General features: G+C 44.8%; 1 protein-coding gene across 2 annotated transcripts in view; it reads right to left on the reverse strand.

The window, feature by feature from the left end:
• The window catches only part of ppp2cb (protein phosphatase 2, catalytic subunit, beta isozyme), a 40,361-nt gene extending 33,688 nt beyond the window's left edge, over nucleotides 1-6,673 (reverse strand). The window contains exon 1 of one of the 2 annotated variants that reach the window (XM_072495396.1): nucleotides 6,387-6,673. In XM_072495396.1, coding sequence (XP_072351497.1) covers nucleotides 6,387-6,488 — 102 coding nt within the window. In that variant the 5' untranslated portion in view covers nucleotides 6,489-6,673. Of the gene's footprint in view, nucleotides 1-1,142; nucleotides 1,164-6,386 lie in introns of those variants that run through there. The other variant, XM_072495397.1, reaches the window with a different exon arrangement.
• Between the last annotated feature and the right edge of the window lie 10,546 nt (nucleotides 6,674-17,219).

A 17,219-nucleotide genomic window follows, 5' to 3' on the forward strand; every position in this document is an offset into this window, starting at 1 on the left:
TCACCAATGTCTGCTCCCACGAAGAGGAGGCTCCCGAGGTAGGAGAAGTGATCCACATTGTCCAGGGGCTCACCGTGGATCTTGATGGTTGGGGGTGGGGGGGGCAGTTGTGTGTGGCAAGAGCAGGCTGGTAGAGGACCTTTGTTTCCGGATGTTTAGTCTGAGATCCATTCTCTCACACGCCTACTTTAAATTGATAACCAAGATGTTATCGTTCGGAGATGGGCGTTTATCTCAGATTGAATCAGAATTTTACACAAGGAATACATTTTTGCAAGTTCCTCTCGGACAACAAATTAAACTACAAATAGTTGAGCTCTACCATTTATAACAGATATGAGAGAAGATCAATGAGTATAGCCAAATCCTTATAATGCACATTGGCCTCCATTTCCGCCAACCCACTTAATACTCAAACTGCACCTAACTCTGGATTCATCCCTAAACAACTTAATATTTAAAGTGGCTTTGAGCCATTGCAACCAGGCTATTGTACCAAAGATGAATATGAAATAAGACCGAGCAGAAACCCTGCAGAAAACATAGCCTAGTCTTTGTGATATACACCTCATAGGACACAAATCTATAATTCTGTTGTTGCCTCAATTGATGCATTCAGCATCCTCGTTTTCTTCGAACAGATGCATGACATGTTGAAATGTATAAATACTGGTATCTCCACAGCAACAGCACCAGGCAGGGGTGTTTAACTAGACTGTGCAAAATCCCAAATGCATACTCTTCCAATTTTAGAATAAACAGAACTTTATTTAGGGATACTATCAGGATCATATAATCCCTACAGTGCACAAGGAGGCCAATCGGCCCATTGAATCTGCACCAACTCCACCCAGGTCCCCACCCTATCTCCATAACCTTGTAACCTAACCTACACATCACTGTATCCCTATCTCCGTAACCTTGTAACCTAACCTGCACATCATTGTACACTAAGGGGCTATTTTAGTATGGCCAATCCAAAGGTGCATATCTTTGGACTGTGGGAGGAAACCGGAGCACATAGTGAATGTACGAACTCCACACAGTCACCCAAGGCTGGATTTGGACCTAGGTCCCTGGTGGTGTGTGACACCATGCTGCCAGGATTGGGGGTCATTATTCAGTCTGCATGACCTGCTCACCTCCCATTGTTTTTAGAAAGAACAGTTGGTCACCATCCGGCATTATCTTCCTAGCTGGTCCTGACATGTAGGTGCTCCTGGACCACGAACTCAACTTTCAGCCATAACAGACATTCAGCCTCATGGAATAAACTGAACAGTTCTGGCAGTAATGACACAAACAAACCACGTATCCTGAAAAATGTAAACAGATTAACGGTTCATTTGACGGCGTAATTTTGCCCAGGATTTAGCAGCAGGTTGCTTGAAAGGCTTCCAGCTGGTTATGGCTTGTTTTTAAGAAAGGCTGTTTCCAGATTTCAGGCAAGAAGTGGGGACAATTTTATACTGTGTCCTGAATGGATCAAATAAAAAGGACCACATAGCGGTTAAGAATGCAATGACTTACGAGCCCTGTAATTACAAAATCTAAAATTGCTACTTTGCTTTGTGTTCAGTTTTAAATAGCTGTTTAAAAACGACTGATAAAATTGCAGGTTTTGCAGGAACTTACTATGGGCGGCAGTGCTCTAGAGTTGACTAACTTGTTTTTGCTTGGAGTGGAATGCAGCAATTCTAAAACAATGCAATCAAACCCAAATCAAAAAGGTTCAAAGCATGATACTCTATTTCTGTGTTAACACAATTATATATTCTTCAAATCAACATGGTTTTGCTGAATAGATACATCTCCAGCTGGATTTTGCTGATTAGCACGTTAAAGAAGCTGCCGAAAGCAGCACGGTGGCACAGTGGTTAGCACTGCCGCCTCATGGCGCCAAGGTCCCAGGTTCGATCCCAGCTCTGGATCACTGTCCGTGTGGAGTTTGCACAATCTCTCCGTGTTTGCGTGGGTCTCGCCCCCACAATCCAAAAATGTGCAGGGTAGGTGGATTGGCCAAGCTAAATTGCCCTTTAATTGGAAAAAATGAATTGGGTACTCGAAATTTATTTTTTTAAAAGAAGTCGCTATAGTTAGGTGTTAAAGAAACAAGGAGACACTAATAATTGTGATCTGCTCCAGTGTCTGTATCATCATTCCTTCCATTGTGACGAATGCAGGATTTTAACTATATTGGATTATAAACATTTGGCAATTTAAGGGTTAAAAGTCTGTTTAGAGTGTGTTTGACTGCAGTAGTCATGTTTTTAAAATAATCTTGTTTTGCAAAATCATAATGCTTTTAGAAGCCAGAGGTGAAATTGACGAGAGTAAAACACCTGTGCTAATGCACTGTTTGACTTTGGGGAGGGGGGGGGGGGGGGAAAGAGGGCTGTCCTTGGGGAGTTAATGTTTTTGAAGCCTGGGCAATTAATTTTTCAATTTGGGGAGATGGTGTAATTGCTGGATGGGGGTAAGATGTTCAGACATTTTGAGAAGGTTTCAGTTGAATTTTGATCTGGCTATCCTTTAGACCACAAGTAAAGTCTGACTGTTAAAAAAAATATTAATAGTATTTAAAGCAGTGCAGACTTGTCAGAGGTCAAGGGGGAAAGCTGAAACCAACGAGTTGAAACATCTTTTTGAAGATATCCAGCCAGAGCCTCCAGGGATTCTAACAGGAGCCAAACTCTGTTCTGGAAGGAAATCATGTATTACTCTGTGCCATTGGGGTGTCAAATGGATTGAGAACTGTATGTTTTTTCTTTCTTGTTGCTTAATTGGGAATAGAGATAGGAATTAATGTTACTTATTTTAATGTTACTAATTTAGTAGTATTGCTTAAGGGGTAATCATAAGCTATTTTCGGGTGTGAGGTAAAAGATTTTAATAGTGTGTTAATAAAGTTTTGTTTTCAAAATACCAAATTGTGCAATCAATCCTGGAGCGAATTATTCTTGCCGCACAGTCTTACAAAAATAATCTGAAATATTGGGGATTCGGTCCAGTATCCGAGCCACTGTTGGGGCCTGGCCTGGGTCCATAATAATATTCTTTATTCAGTTCTACAATTTCTCTTCTCACTCCATACCTCGAATACAGCAAGAAACAGTGCCTTCTGACTTAACAGTTATCTGGGTCAGTCAACAAGGCAGACTTCAAAATCTAGAAATATCCAGTATAATGTGACGCTATTTGAACCGTGTTGTGTTGTACCCTTTGATTTTTTTTTTTTAAACCATACAGAATTGGGAACACGGCCCAGTCTCCTGGATTAAGTATTTTCCGACTAAAAAGGTCACAAACAAGAAAAAGCTTTTTCTTCCAAAATATTGGCTTCTTGCCACAATTTCTCCCGATTATAAATATTGGCTCTAACCACATTCTCTAAAAATCAAAAATAGGCAACCACATCCTGCAGTACTATACCATAGCACACATGGATGATTGACAAGCAAACTGGACAAGGATTGAGAATTTACTGTGAAACCCCAATGTTTCATTTTATTTTTGCAAGACTGTGCGGCAAGAATGATTGTATAAATGTTATTGCAACTGATCTTTGACCACAGATTATTTGGATAAATTTAATGTCAAAACATGGGAGAATAAATGTGAGAAAAGATTCTTCAAAATAAATGTCCACAGTAATGCAGATTAAGATCAAGCTTCTGTGTCACAAAATCTTAACTGGCAGTGACATACTTGAAACTGTATAGTCCTTTCTCAGACCAAAAAAATAGGCACATTAATGTCACAATGGAGTGATAATTTGCACCTGTAATTTTCAACAGGTCAGGAGACTCTGCTCAGTGAGGCCAAACGGAGATGGGGGTTAATTTTTCTGTTCATCGTCTATGATCAAACACAAATACACCATCTGATGCCTTCCCAGATGAGCGGATTCAAGAACAGCATAACTAACAGAACTCCTAGGACAGTACTGCAAAGGATTGGATTGTTGTATAACCATTGACTTGGCTAGTAAACAATTTAGCCAGAACACCAATTTAAACATTTAACATACTAAGAAAGAGTTGCACAAGATGATCAAGACAAATTGTATTGTTGTTCAGCAAAGCAAATTTAGTTGTTGAATAATAGCGTATTAAAAGATAAAACGGAACAATGGGGCATAAGTACAGGCTTTTTCAAACAGCCAATGTCCAGTCTCTGCACAGCCTATAATTGAAGGTACGAGGGCAGGTTTGCAAGTGCATAGCCAGGAGAAGCAAATGGAACAAAAAGGAGTCAGGTTGAAAGCTCCGCCCAAACCAATGAAACAAGTACGGGAGAGGTGGAAGCACTGATCTAACAGAAATAACTGTGTAAAGAACCCCGAGAACATGGACCACCCAATGCCAAAACACATTCTCTTCAATATTGGCATGAATACTTGCCTTTGTCAGTAACTATTTTGGTTGTTTCTTACGGACAGCATCTGGACAACATGTTTTCGAGAGTATATGATCTGGCTAAATCATCAGACTTGTCACCTCTGGGTCTGACTCCAGCCCAGAATAATTGGACAGAGTTCCTTGCCAAGGACTTAATATGGGATATCACAACTTAGTCCTCACTAAAGAGCACCTATGGCACAAAGCTACACATAATTTGACAATTTATCTATCATCGGAGTCCAACTAACATTTTGGTCCTCCCAATCTATCTCTCCTATAATAGGTTTATCGTTGCAGAGCATTTTCACCAATGAATGAGTGATTCAGTGGATGGAAAATAAGGTCAAACAATTAACAGTAAAATGGGAAACTAAAAGCAAATAACAAATACTGGTGGGTTCAGAAGCAATAACCTCTTTAACAAAATCAATTGAGCTTAATAGAAACGAGAAAAGTTCAACTAGTTTGAGCTTCTAAGATACAGCAATTCCATTCCATTATTATACTTCAATCCCAAGATGAAAGGAGCATTGATTTATACTGCTAAATATAGCAACTACCAACTAAAATTCTTGATTATAACCTTTCATAGCAAAAGGCAAATCAACCTTCAACTAAAGAATTGACTTTCTACCAACAATTTCGGTTGAGTATATTCCTCAGCGTGTGAACATTGTGCAAACTGTGCACTTTATTATTAAGAAATTCCAGTCCAAAAGACAGCAAAGGTAACAACTTGAAAAGTTAACTCTTTCTCTCTCCACAGATGCCAAATGTCTCAGTATTTCTAGCAGTTTCTGAATTTGTCTAAAGTATTTTCCATTAGTATTAACCCTTACTTAAACTGTTGAATCACTGGTTTTGCCTCAGTGCCAGCATTTTGACATTCTGAACACCACCCTTTAAAAGGATTACACGTATCGGAAATGAACAGAGAAACTGGGATTGTTCTCCTCGGAACCGAGAAGGTTGAAGGGAGATTTAATAGATATTCCACATAGAAAAAGGCTCATAAAGGGAAAGGTGATGTTTTCACAGAGCAGGTTATGATCTGCAATTCTCCATATTTAAAAGACAGTGGAAGTATAATTAACAGTAATTATTTCCAGGGCAATGAAGAAAAAGTAGGGAATTGGAATGCGCAGCACAATGGCAGTGGTTAGTACTGTTGCCTCACAGCACCAGGCAGCCGGGTTCAATTCCAACCTTAAGAGACTGTGCGGAATTAAGCACTTGTTCCCAGTGTCTGCGTGGGTTTCTTCCAGATGCCCTGGTTTCCTCCCGCAGTCCAAAGATGTGGATTGGCGGTGCTAAATTACCCGTGTCCAAAGATGGGCAGATTAGGGGGGTTTATGGGGACTAGGGTGGGGGAGTGGGCCTAGGGTGCTCTTTCAGAGAGTCGGTGCAGACTCGATGGGCCGAATGGTCTCCTTCTGCACTGCAGGGATGCTATGGTTCTTATGAGACCAATTGGATAGATCTTACAATGAGCCAGCAAAGGCTCAAATGGCCACGATTCTATGGAGAAGACAAGACATTATTATAAATTCAAACAGGACCGCCAAGATTTTGCATGGCCAAGGGGGAATGGGAATCTCGAGTACGTTCTTCCAGAGCTACCACAGATTCGATGGGCCGATTGGCCTCAAAATTGAAAAATAGCATCGAGAAAAAAAATCCACGAGTTTGCATGTAGCAAAAAAAAAAATCTGCAATGGTCCTTGGATGAGCAGTTGGGACTGGTTCAAAGGTGTAGAGGTGTGTGTGTCAGCCTCCCCTCCCCCACCGACCGGAAACGACGGCGTACCGGAAGTCCCCCACCCCGCGAGGCGGGCGGGGACATACGCCCACTGCTGTCTCACTATTTGGCAGCCGCGAACCGGCGGCAGCGCCCCGGGCGCTAGCACAGTATTTGGCAGGGTTCGCGCCCCTCACACGCCCGCCCGCTAGCCGGCGGAGGGAGCCGCCGGGCCACTGGCTCACCTTCTCGCACAGGGTCCGCACTAGGTTCTCGTTGAGTTGCTTGCACTCGTTCAGCTGCTCGATCCAATCATCCAGCTCCTTGGTGAACGCCTTAGTGTCCATAATTGCCCGGGCGCGGCTTTTCTATATATTAATGGGGGGGCGGGGGGGGCAGAAGCTCGGGAGGAAGGGGGATGGTGGCGGTGGGGGGGTTAAAATTTAATAATAAATAAGTTACATGGACTCGGCACCCCTGAGGAGGCTCAGCGCCGGCCGTCACTGTGAATGTGGGGAAGGAGAGAGGGAGAAAACGGGTGCGTAGGGCCGGGGTGCGCGCACGCACATACGTCAACGCGCGCCCACGCGCTAGAAGTCGGTTTGTCGCCGATTTGAACGGGCGCGAGCGCCGGCCGTTTCTGCTACCCCGCCCCCTGGGCCTGACGTCAACCCATCGGCATCTTCCCTCACGCGCACAGACCTGCCTCCTCCTCCTCCTCTCCCACCTGATGCCCTCTTGCCCCGCCCTCGCACGTGACCTATTCCCTCCCCCCCTCCTCGACGTCACCACCGTCTCCCTCCTGCGCCACCTTCAGGCAGGGAGGACTAAACAACTTCAGCAACATCACCCTCTCCTGCTGCCCCCCCCCCACAACCTTTTTTTTATGATAATCTATTATTTTCACAAGTACGCTTGACACTGCAATGAAGTTACTGTGAGAATCCCCTAGTCGACAAATTCCGGCGCCTGTTCGGGTACACTGAGGGAGTATTCAGAATGTCCAATTCACTTGACAGCATGTCTTTCGGGACTAGTGGGAGGAAATCGGAGCACCCGGAGGAAACCCACGGAGAACGTGCAGGCTCCCCACAGACAGTGACCCAAGTCGGGAATCGGACCTGGGTCCCTGGCTCTGTGGGTAAGAGTTCCACAGATCCACTACCCTCTGGGAGAAAAAAATCCTCCTCATCTGGGCAGCATGGTGGCACAGTGGTTAGCACTGCTGCTTCATAGCTCCATAATCCCAAGTTCAATTCCAGCCTTGGGTGACTGTGTTTGCACTTTCTCCCCGTGTCTGCATGGGTTTCCTCCGGGTGCTCCGGTTTCCTCCGAAGATGTGCAGGTTAGGTGGATTGGCCATGATAAATTGCCCCTTAGTGTCCAAAAGGTTAGGTTGGGTTACGGGGATAGGGTGGGGGAATGGGCATAAGAAAGGTGCTCTTTTCAAGGGCCGGTGCAGACTCGATGGGCCGAGTGGCCTCCTGCACTGTAGATTCTGTGATTCACCTCTGTCTTCTCTGGACTGCTTCCAATGCCAGAATATCTTTCCTAAGATAAGATGCCCAAAACTGTGTGGTTTAATTCGTGCCTTGTATAGTTTGAGAAGGACTTCCCTATTTTTATACTCCATTCCCTTTGCACTGTAAATTCTATGAAATAAAGGCCAACATTCCATTTGCATTCCCAATTCTCTGCTGAACCTGCATGCTAGCTTTTGTGATTTATGCTCGAGGGTCTCCAAATCCCTCTGTGCTGCAGTTTTCTGCAGTATTTCTTCATTTAAATAATATTCAGATCCTTTGTTCTTCCTACCAAAGTGCATAACTTTACATTTTCCTACATTATATTCCATGCAGCAAAGTTTTTGCCCACTCACCTCACCCTCTCTGTCCCTCTTCCCTCTTTGTGTCAACCTCACCGCTTGCCTTCCAATCTATCTTTGTGCCATCCGTAAACTTGACAATGGTACATCAATTTCCCTCATCCAAGTCATAGAATTTACAGTGAATAAGGGGCCTTTCGGCCCATCGAGCCTGCACCGGCTCTTGGAAAGAGCACCCTACTTAAGCCCACGCCTCCACTCTATCTCAGTAACCTCACTTAACATTTTGGACACTAAGGAGCAATTTAGCATGGCCAATCCACCTAACCTACACATCTTTGGACTGTGGGAGGAAACCGGAGCACCCGGAGGAAACCCACACAGAGACGGGGAGAAAGTGCAAACTCCACACAGACAGTCAACCGAAGCCGGAATTGAACCCTGGAGCTGTGAGGCAGCAGTGCTAGCCACTGTCACCGTGCTGCCCAGATTAATATATATTGTAAATAATTGTGGATCCAGCACAGATCCCTGTGGCACTCCACTTGTTACAGGTTGCCGACCTGAAAATGCCCCTCTTATCCCAACTCTCTGTCTTCTATTGGTTAACTAATCTTCAATCCATGCTAATATACAACCACCAACACCATGGGTTCTTATCCTATAAGTAGCCTTTTGTGTGGTATCTTAAGTAATGCTTGTGGAAATTCAAGTATAATACATCTACTGATTCCCCTTCATCTATCCTGCTCATTACCACCACAAAGAATTCTAAAAGGTTTGCAGGCATGAAGCTATGCTGACTCTGCTTGATTATATTGTGCATTTTTAAATGTTCTGCTATTATTTCCTTTTAATTCACTCTAACATTTTCCCGATGACAGAGTTTACGCTAACTGGCCTATAGTTACTTGCTTTTTGTCTCCAATGTTACATTGGCAGTTTTCCAATCCTCTGAGACTTTTCCAGGATTGAAGGATTCTTTGAAGATTACTACCAGTGCATCCACTATCTCTGTAGTTACTTCCTTTAATAAACTGGGTTTCAACCCATCAGGTTCAGGGGATCTATCAGCCTTTAGCCCCATTAGTTCCACTAGTATTTTTTCCCTAGTGAAAGTTATTGTATTTATTTCCTCCCCCCCACCCCCCGATTATTTAGTATTTTTGGAATGTTATTAGTGACTTTCACTGTGAAGACTAATGCGACATATTTGTTTAACCCCTCCGCCATTTCCTGGTTCCTCATTAATGTTTCCCCAGTCTCATTCTCGTAAGGGGCCTATGTTCACTTTCACATCTCTCTTCCTTTCAATATATTTAAAGCTCTTGCTATCCATTTTATATTACTTGCTAGTTTACCCACATAGTTTATCTTCTCCCTCTTTATTATTTTTTTAGTAATCTTTTGTTAGTTTTTAAAACTTTCCCAATCCTCTGGTTTACCTCTAACCTTTGACACATTAAATGTTTTTTTCTTTCTGTGTGATACTATCCTTCACTTCCTTGGTTAACCATGGTCGATTTATCCCCTTCCGAGAAGCCTTCTTCCTTACTGGGATGTATCTTTTCTGTGAGTCATGAACTATTTTCAGAAATGTCTGCCATTGATGATCAACCATCTTTCCTGCTAAACTTCTTTCTCAGTCCACTCCAGCCAATTCTGCCCTCATTCCTTTAGAATTACCCTTATTTAAGTGTAGCACAGTTGTTTCTGACCCAGGTTTCTCACTCTCAAATTGAATGCAAAATTCTACCATATTATGGTCACTGTTTCCTAGCGGGTCTTTTACTTTAAGATTGTTAATTAAACCTGCCTTATTACCTGCTTCGTTACACACTACCAAATCCAAAATATCCTGATGCCTGGATTGATTCACACCATATTGTTTGAGGAAACTATCCTGAATACATTCTATGAATTCTTCCTCATTGCTAACTGTCAATTTGATTTCCCCAATCTACATGACGATTAAAGTCACCCATGATTAAAGTACTGCCTTTATTATCCCCTGATTTATTTGCCATCCTACAGTATAGCTACTGTTTGGGGGCTAATAGACTTCATGGAAAAAAAAATGAAAATTGCTTATTGTCACGAGTAGGCTTCAATGAAGTTACTGTGAAAAGCCCCTAGTGTCATGCACAAGTGTCTTCTTCCTCTTGTTATTTCTTATTTGTGGGCAGCACGGTAGCACAAGTGGATAGCACTGTGGCTTCACAGCGCCAGGGTCCCAGGTTCGATTCCCTGCTATGTCACTGTGCGGAGTCTGCACGTTCTCCCCGTGTCTGCGTGGGTTTCCTCTGGGTGCTCCAGTTTCCTCCCACAGTCCAAAGATGTGCAGGTTAGGTGGATTAGCCTTGATAAATTGCCCTTAGTGACCAAAAAAAAAAGGTTAGGAAGGGTTATTGGGTTACGGGGATAGGGTGGAAGTGAGGGCTTAAGTGAGTCGGTGCAGACTCGATGGGCCAAATGGCCTCCTTCTGCACTATATGTTCTATGTTCTTACCTCCACCCATAGGGATTCTACATCCTCCAATCCAAGATCATTTCTTGCTACTGTATTTACTCCACCTCATAATAACGAAGCTACCCCTCCACCCTTTCCCTCCTGCCTGTCCTTACAAAAAGTCCTTACAAAAACACACAATATTTAGTTCCCAGTTTTGATGTTCTTATAGCCACATCTCTGTAATGGCTATAAGATCACACTGATTAACCTCAATTTGTGCCGTTAATTCATTTATTTTGTGCCGAATTCTATGTGTATTTAAGTAAAGAGCCATTAATTTTGTCTCATTGCCATTTTCTTTCCCTTTTTGACCCACACCCATTAGTCCCACATCTCTGCTCTTTCCCTAATCTTTGCACTTGTGACTTTCAAGTATCAGATTTCAGTTATACAGAGAGACAAGAGAAACTGGGCTTGTTCGCCTTAGAACAGAGAAGGTTAAGAGGAAATCTACTGGTGGTTTCAAAATATTGAAGTTATTTATGGACAGAGTAAATAAAAATAAACTTACATGTGAACAAAGAGCGTGGCAAGGCCATTCAGTCCCTGGAGCATGCACTGCTCTTTAATAAGGTCATGGCTGATCTGATACGAGCCTCTAATCTACATTATGTGCAATCCCTTGCTTACCAAGAATCTATCCACATGCGCTTTAAAAATATTCAAAGAATCTGCTTCCACCGCTTTTTCAGGAAGAGAGTCCCAAAGACTCAGTACCTCCGAGTGAAAATATATTGCCTCATCTCCGTTTTAAAAGGGTGATCCCTTATTTTTAAACTGTGACCCCCTAGTTCCAGATTCTTCCACAAGAGGAAACATCCTGTCAATAACCTTCAGGATCTTAAATATTTCCAGCAGCGGAAGGCCCCTAGTCAGAAGACATAGAGTAGCAAAAGAAGTAAAAGAGACATGAAAAGTAAAGAAAAAAATAGGTACGAAGTTGTCACTGATCCAGAATGCACTGCCTGAAAGGTTGGGTGAAGTAAATTTGATAATAAATTTCAAAGCAAAATTGGATAAATCTCTTCAAAAGCCATCACTGCCATGATGGAGTGAATGGACCCCTCTCTGTGTTGTACCATGCTATATCCCCAAAAGTGATTGAGTGTCATTGGATAGCGGTGTGGAACTGACCGGCTGAGTCGGCGGGAAGCTCCCTGAAAAAACAGCCACAAATGAATTTAGAACTTTTTCTGGAGAATCGAGCTCAATATATATCCAAAATTCCTACATTCATCGCAATTAATACCATGTGGGATGAATCAATCACACACTCTCACTACTGGTGGCATTTCCTACGTACTGACTTGTTTTCATTGCTTTTTAAATCTATTTTTGCTTCATTACTTTTTTAAACCTGATTACTTAGCCTTTTAAAAATTTTCCGATGTAAGTTAACATACGAATTAGGAGTAGGCCATTCGGCCCCTCGAGCCTTCTGCATTTACACTGCAATTCAGCCTTTCTCAAATAAAATACCATTGTTAAACCTTCACAGGCAAAAGGAGGCAGGTTTGCGGGTGGCTTGTTAAATCCCTTGAAAGTGACAACGGGTCAAGAACCATTTGCATTATTTACTGTGCCGGCCAACTTATTTTTTTCAGTAAACCTGGACATTCAACTCTCTGTTCTTTCATTGAGTCATGTGTAAATATGTGGAACAGCTGAGGCTCCAGTACAGATCCCTGGGAGACACAACTAGACTCATCCTGCCAATGGAATACATGCCCACTATCCCCACTCTCTGCCTCCTCGTCAACTCCCAACCCATATCAAATGATTGCCTCCAATTTCAGTCTCTTCCATGGACTGACTTGTGGCACAGTGGGTAGCATTCGTACTTTTGGACCAGAAGCTCCAGATTCGGCTCCAATGCCAGGACTTGTTGGTCATGGAAGGAGCTTTCATAACCCAGTTCAATGGGCTAATGATCTACTCGAGAATCCTTCTACCACTATTCCCCAAAGATAAAAAAAGTGTGAAGATACGCTTAAAGGAAAAATTGAGTACCTCCCAGAAACCCGCACAAATAACATCCACATTGATGGCCTCCTCAAAAAAAATTCCATGACATTATTTAGACTTTGACTTACCCTTTACAAGTCCACGCTGGCTTCCTTTATCAGCTTATATTTGTTCAAGTCACAATGCCCTAATAAGAGATTCCAGTAACTTTCCCACAAAATACATCACATAGTTATGATTCTCTTTTGCATAATGGGAGGTTGATTACAATGTATAATATATTGAACAAATACTGTATATGTAATGAAGCTGGTGATCTTTGTACGCAGAATTGATTTTTTTTTAGCCAATTACACAACTTAATAATTAGCCAGTAACTCTTGTAAACATATTAGTTATTGGTAGTCTATACAGCAGCCGCAGCCCGTCCTTCACTGTACCATCACAGTTCTATTCATAGAACATAAGGAGGACTATAGCCTTCAATTGAATATATATTTGAATGCAAAGAGCAAAGTTGCTAAGTTAATAATGTGACAAAAAATGATGTCTTCATTACATCCCAGTTTACCTGCTTTGTGAATGTGAAGCTCAATTTGCATTGTAAAGGTAATAATTGCTTCACAGCTCCAGGGTCCCAGGTTCGATTCCGGCTTGGGTCACTGTCTGTGCGGAGTCTGCACATCCTCCCCGTGTGAGCGTGGGTTTCCTCCGGGTGCTCCGGTTTCCTCCCACAGTCCAAAGATGTGCGGGTTAGGTGGATTGGCCATGATAAATTGCCCTTAATGTCCAAAATTGGCCTTAGTGTTGGGTGGGGTTACTGGGTTATGGGGATAGGGTGGAGGTGTGGACCTTGGGTAAGGTGCTCTTTCCAAGAGCCGGTGCAGACACGATGGGCCGAATGGCCTCCTTCTGCACTGTAAATTCTATGATCTATGATCTAAATAGGCTGGTCATGCAGACCAGCGAACACAGAAAGTTCTTGAATCTCAATCTGACAGAAATATAGGTCAGTTTCCTAATTTAGTTGCATATTAGAGAAAGAAACCCACGACGGCTTGAATTTACATCTGTTCAGGATCTCAAGATGCCTAAGATGCTTTTCAACCCATAAAGTGCTTTGTAGAAAATATTTTTTTTGAAATAATTTTTATTCAAATTTTCACAAAATATCAACAACAAAATACAGAAAGAAAAGAACCCCCCCCCCCATATACAAAAATAATAAATTAACAGCCTTCATCAACACAAAGGCTGCTGCTGACCATCTTCTAACATTCTGCCAGGAAGTCTAGGAACGGTTGCCACCGCCTGAAGAACCCATGTACCGATCCCCTTAAGGCGAATTTCACCCTCTCCAATTTAGTGAACCCTGCCATATCGCTGATCCAGGATTCCACGCTTGGGGGCCTCGCATCCTTCCACTGAAGAAGAATCCTTCGCCGGGACACAAAGGCCAGAATACCGGCCTCTTTCGCCTCCTGCACTTCCGGCTCCTCTGCCACCCCAAATATTGCGAGCCCCCAGCCCGGCTTGACCCTGGATCCTACCACCCTCGACACCGTCCTCGCTACACCCTTCCAAACGTCCTCCAGCGTGGGCAAGCCCAGAACATGTGGGTGTGGTTTGTTGGGCTCCCTGAGCACCTAACACACCACTCCTCGCCCCCAAAGAACCGGCTTATCCTTGCCCCGGTCATGTAAGCCTTATGCAGCACCTTAAATTGTATGAGGCTGAGCCTCACGCAAGAGGAGGAAGAGTTCACCCTCCCCAGGCCATCCGCCCACATCCCCTCGTCAATCTCCTCACCCAACTCCTCCTCCCACTTACCCTTTAGCTCCTCCACCGAGGCCTCCTTCTCCTCCTGCATCACCTGATACGTTGCCGAGATCCTCCCCTCTCCAACCCACATCCCCGACAGCACCCTGTCCTGGACCCTGTGTGGTGGCGACAGTTGGAACTCCACCACCTGCCGACGAACAAATGCCCTTACCTGCATATATCTGAAGGTGTTCCCCGGGGGGAGCCCGAACTTCTCCTCCAGCTCACCCAGGCTCGCGAACTTCCCGTCCACAAACAGGTCCCCCATCCTTCTAATATCTACCCTGTGCCAGCTCAGAAACCCTCCGTCCATCCTTCCCGGGACAAACCGGTGGTTCCCCCGAATCAGGGACCACACCGCGGCCCCCACCTCCCCCGTGACATCTCCATTGCCCCCAAATTTTGAGGGTAGCCGCCACCACCCAACTCGTGGTATACCTTGCTGGAGGAAGCGGCAGCGGCGCCGTCACCACGCCTCCAGGCTCGTGCCCACACAGGACGCCATCTCCAGCCTCTTCCATGCCACCTCATCCCCCTCCATCACCCACTTACGCACCATCGCCACATTGGCGGCCTAATAATACCCACAGAGGTTAGGCAGCGCCAACCCCCCCCCCCCCCCCCACCCCCCCACCCCCCCAACCATCCCTGCACGGCTCCAGGAACACCCTTCTCACCCTCGGGGTGTTCTGCGCCCACACAAACCCCATAACGCTCCTGTTAACCCGCCTGAAGAAGGCCCTAGGGATCAGGATGGGGAGGCATTGGAACAGGAACAAAAACCTCGGGAGCACCTTCATTTTTAAAAAATATATATATTTTATTCAAAATTTTTGGCCAACCATGACAGTACATTGTGTATCTTTTACACAGTAATATAACAATATAAATAACAATGGCCAGTTTTTTTAAACAAGAAATAAATAATATATAAACAACATCAAAATTAAAAAACAAAACTAAATGGCAACTGCCTTGTCCCAAATAAATACTCTCCAAAAATACAATTCAGCAGTCCAGTATACAATTACCTATAACAACAACCTATACATATTATACTTATACACTAACATCCCTGAGAGTCCTTCTGGTTCCTCCGGCCCCCCCCCTCCCCCCCCCCGGGTTGCTGCTGCTGTCTTCTTCTTTTCCATTCCCTCTATCTTTCTGTGAGGTATTCGACGAACGGTTGCCACCGCCTGGTGAACCCTTGAGCCGATCCCCTTAGGACAAACTTAATCCGTTCCAGCTTTATAAACCCTGCCATGTCATTTATCCAGGTCTCCACACCCGGGGGCTTGGCTTCCTTCCACATCAACAGTATCCTGCGCCGGGCTACTAGGGACGCAAAGGTCAAAACATCAGCCTCTTTCGCCTCCTGCACTCCCGGCTCTTCTGCAACCCCAAATATAGCCAACCCCCAGCTTGGTTCGACCTGGACCCCCACCACCTTCGAAAGCACCTTTGTCACCCCCACCCAAAACCCCTGTAGTGCCGGACATGACCAGAACATGTGGGTGTGATTCGCTGGGCTTCTCGAGCATCTCGCACACCTATCCTCTACTCCAAAAAATTTACTGAGCCGTGCTCCAGACATATGCGCCCTGTGTAACACCTTAAATTGTATCAGGCTTAGCCTGGCACACGAGGACGATGAGTTTACCCTACTTAGGGCATCAGCCCACAGCCCCTCCTCAATCTCCTCCCCCAGCTCTTCTTCCCATTTCCCTTTCAGCTCATCTACCATAATCTCCCCCTCGACCCTCATTTCCCTATATATGTCTGATACCTTACCGTCCCCCACCCATATCTTTGAGATCACTCTGTCCTGCACCTCCTGCGTCGGGAGCTGCGGGAATTCCCTCACCTGTTGCCTCGCAAAAGCCCTCAGTTGCATATACCGGAATGCATTCCCTTGGGGCAACCCATATTTTTCGGTCAGCGCTCCCAGACTTGCAAACGTCCCATCTACAAACAGTTCTCTCAATTGTGTTACTCCTGCTCTTTGCCATATTCCAAATCCCCCATCCATTCTCCCCGGGGCAAACCTATGGTTATTTCTTATCGGGTACCCACCGAGGCTCCCGTCTTTCCCCTATGCCGTCTCCACTGCCCCCAAATTTTCAGAGTAGCCACCACCACCGGGCTTGTAGTGTATTTCTTCGGTGAGAACGGCAACGGCGCCGTCACCATAGCTTGTAGGCTAGTCCCCCTGCAGGACGCCCTCTCCAATCTCTTCCACGCCGCTCCCTCCTCTTCTCCCATCCACTTGCATACCATTGAGATATTGGCGGCCCAGTAGTACTCACTTAGGCTCGGTAGTGCCAGCCCCCCCTATCCCTACTATGCTGCAAAAATCCCTTCCTCACTCTCGGGGTCTTCCCGGCCCACACAAAACTCATGATACTCTTCTCAATCCTTTTGAAAAAAGCCTTCGTGATCACCACCGGGAGGCACTGAAACACAAAGAGGAATCTCGGGAGGACCACCATTTTAACCGCCTGCACCCTCCCTGCCAGTGACAGGGATACCATGTCCCATCTCTTTAAGTCCTCCTCCATCTGTTCCACCAACCGCGTTAAATTTAACCTATGCAATGTACCCCAATTCTTGGCTATCTGGATCCCCAAGTAGCGAAAGTCCCTTGTTACCTTCCTCAGCGGTAAGTCCTTTATTTCTCTGCTCTGCTCCCCTGGATGCACCACAAACAACTCACTTTTCCCCATGTTCAGTTTATATCCTGAAAATTCTCCAAACTCCCCAAGTATCTGCATTATCTCTGGCATCCCCTCCGCCCGGTCCGCCACATACAACAACAAATCGTCCGCATACAGAGATACCCGGTGTTCTTCTCCTCCCCTGAGTACTCCCCTCCACTTCCTGGAACCCCTCAATGCTATTGCCAGGGGCTCAATTGCCAGTGCAAACAATAATGGGGACAGAGGACATCCCTGCCTC

This window comes from Scyliorhinus torazame, chromosome 3 (assembly GCF_047496885.1).
Source record: "Scyliorhinus torazame isolate Kashiwa2021f chromosome 3, sScyTor2.1, whole genome shotgun sequence".
NCBI classification, from domain to species: Eukaryota; Metazoa; Chordata; class Chondrichthyes; order Carcharhiniformes; family Scyliorhinidae; genus Scyliorhinus; species Scyliorhinus torazame.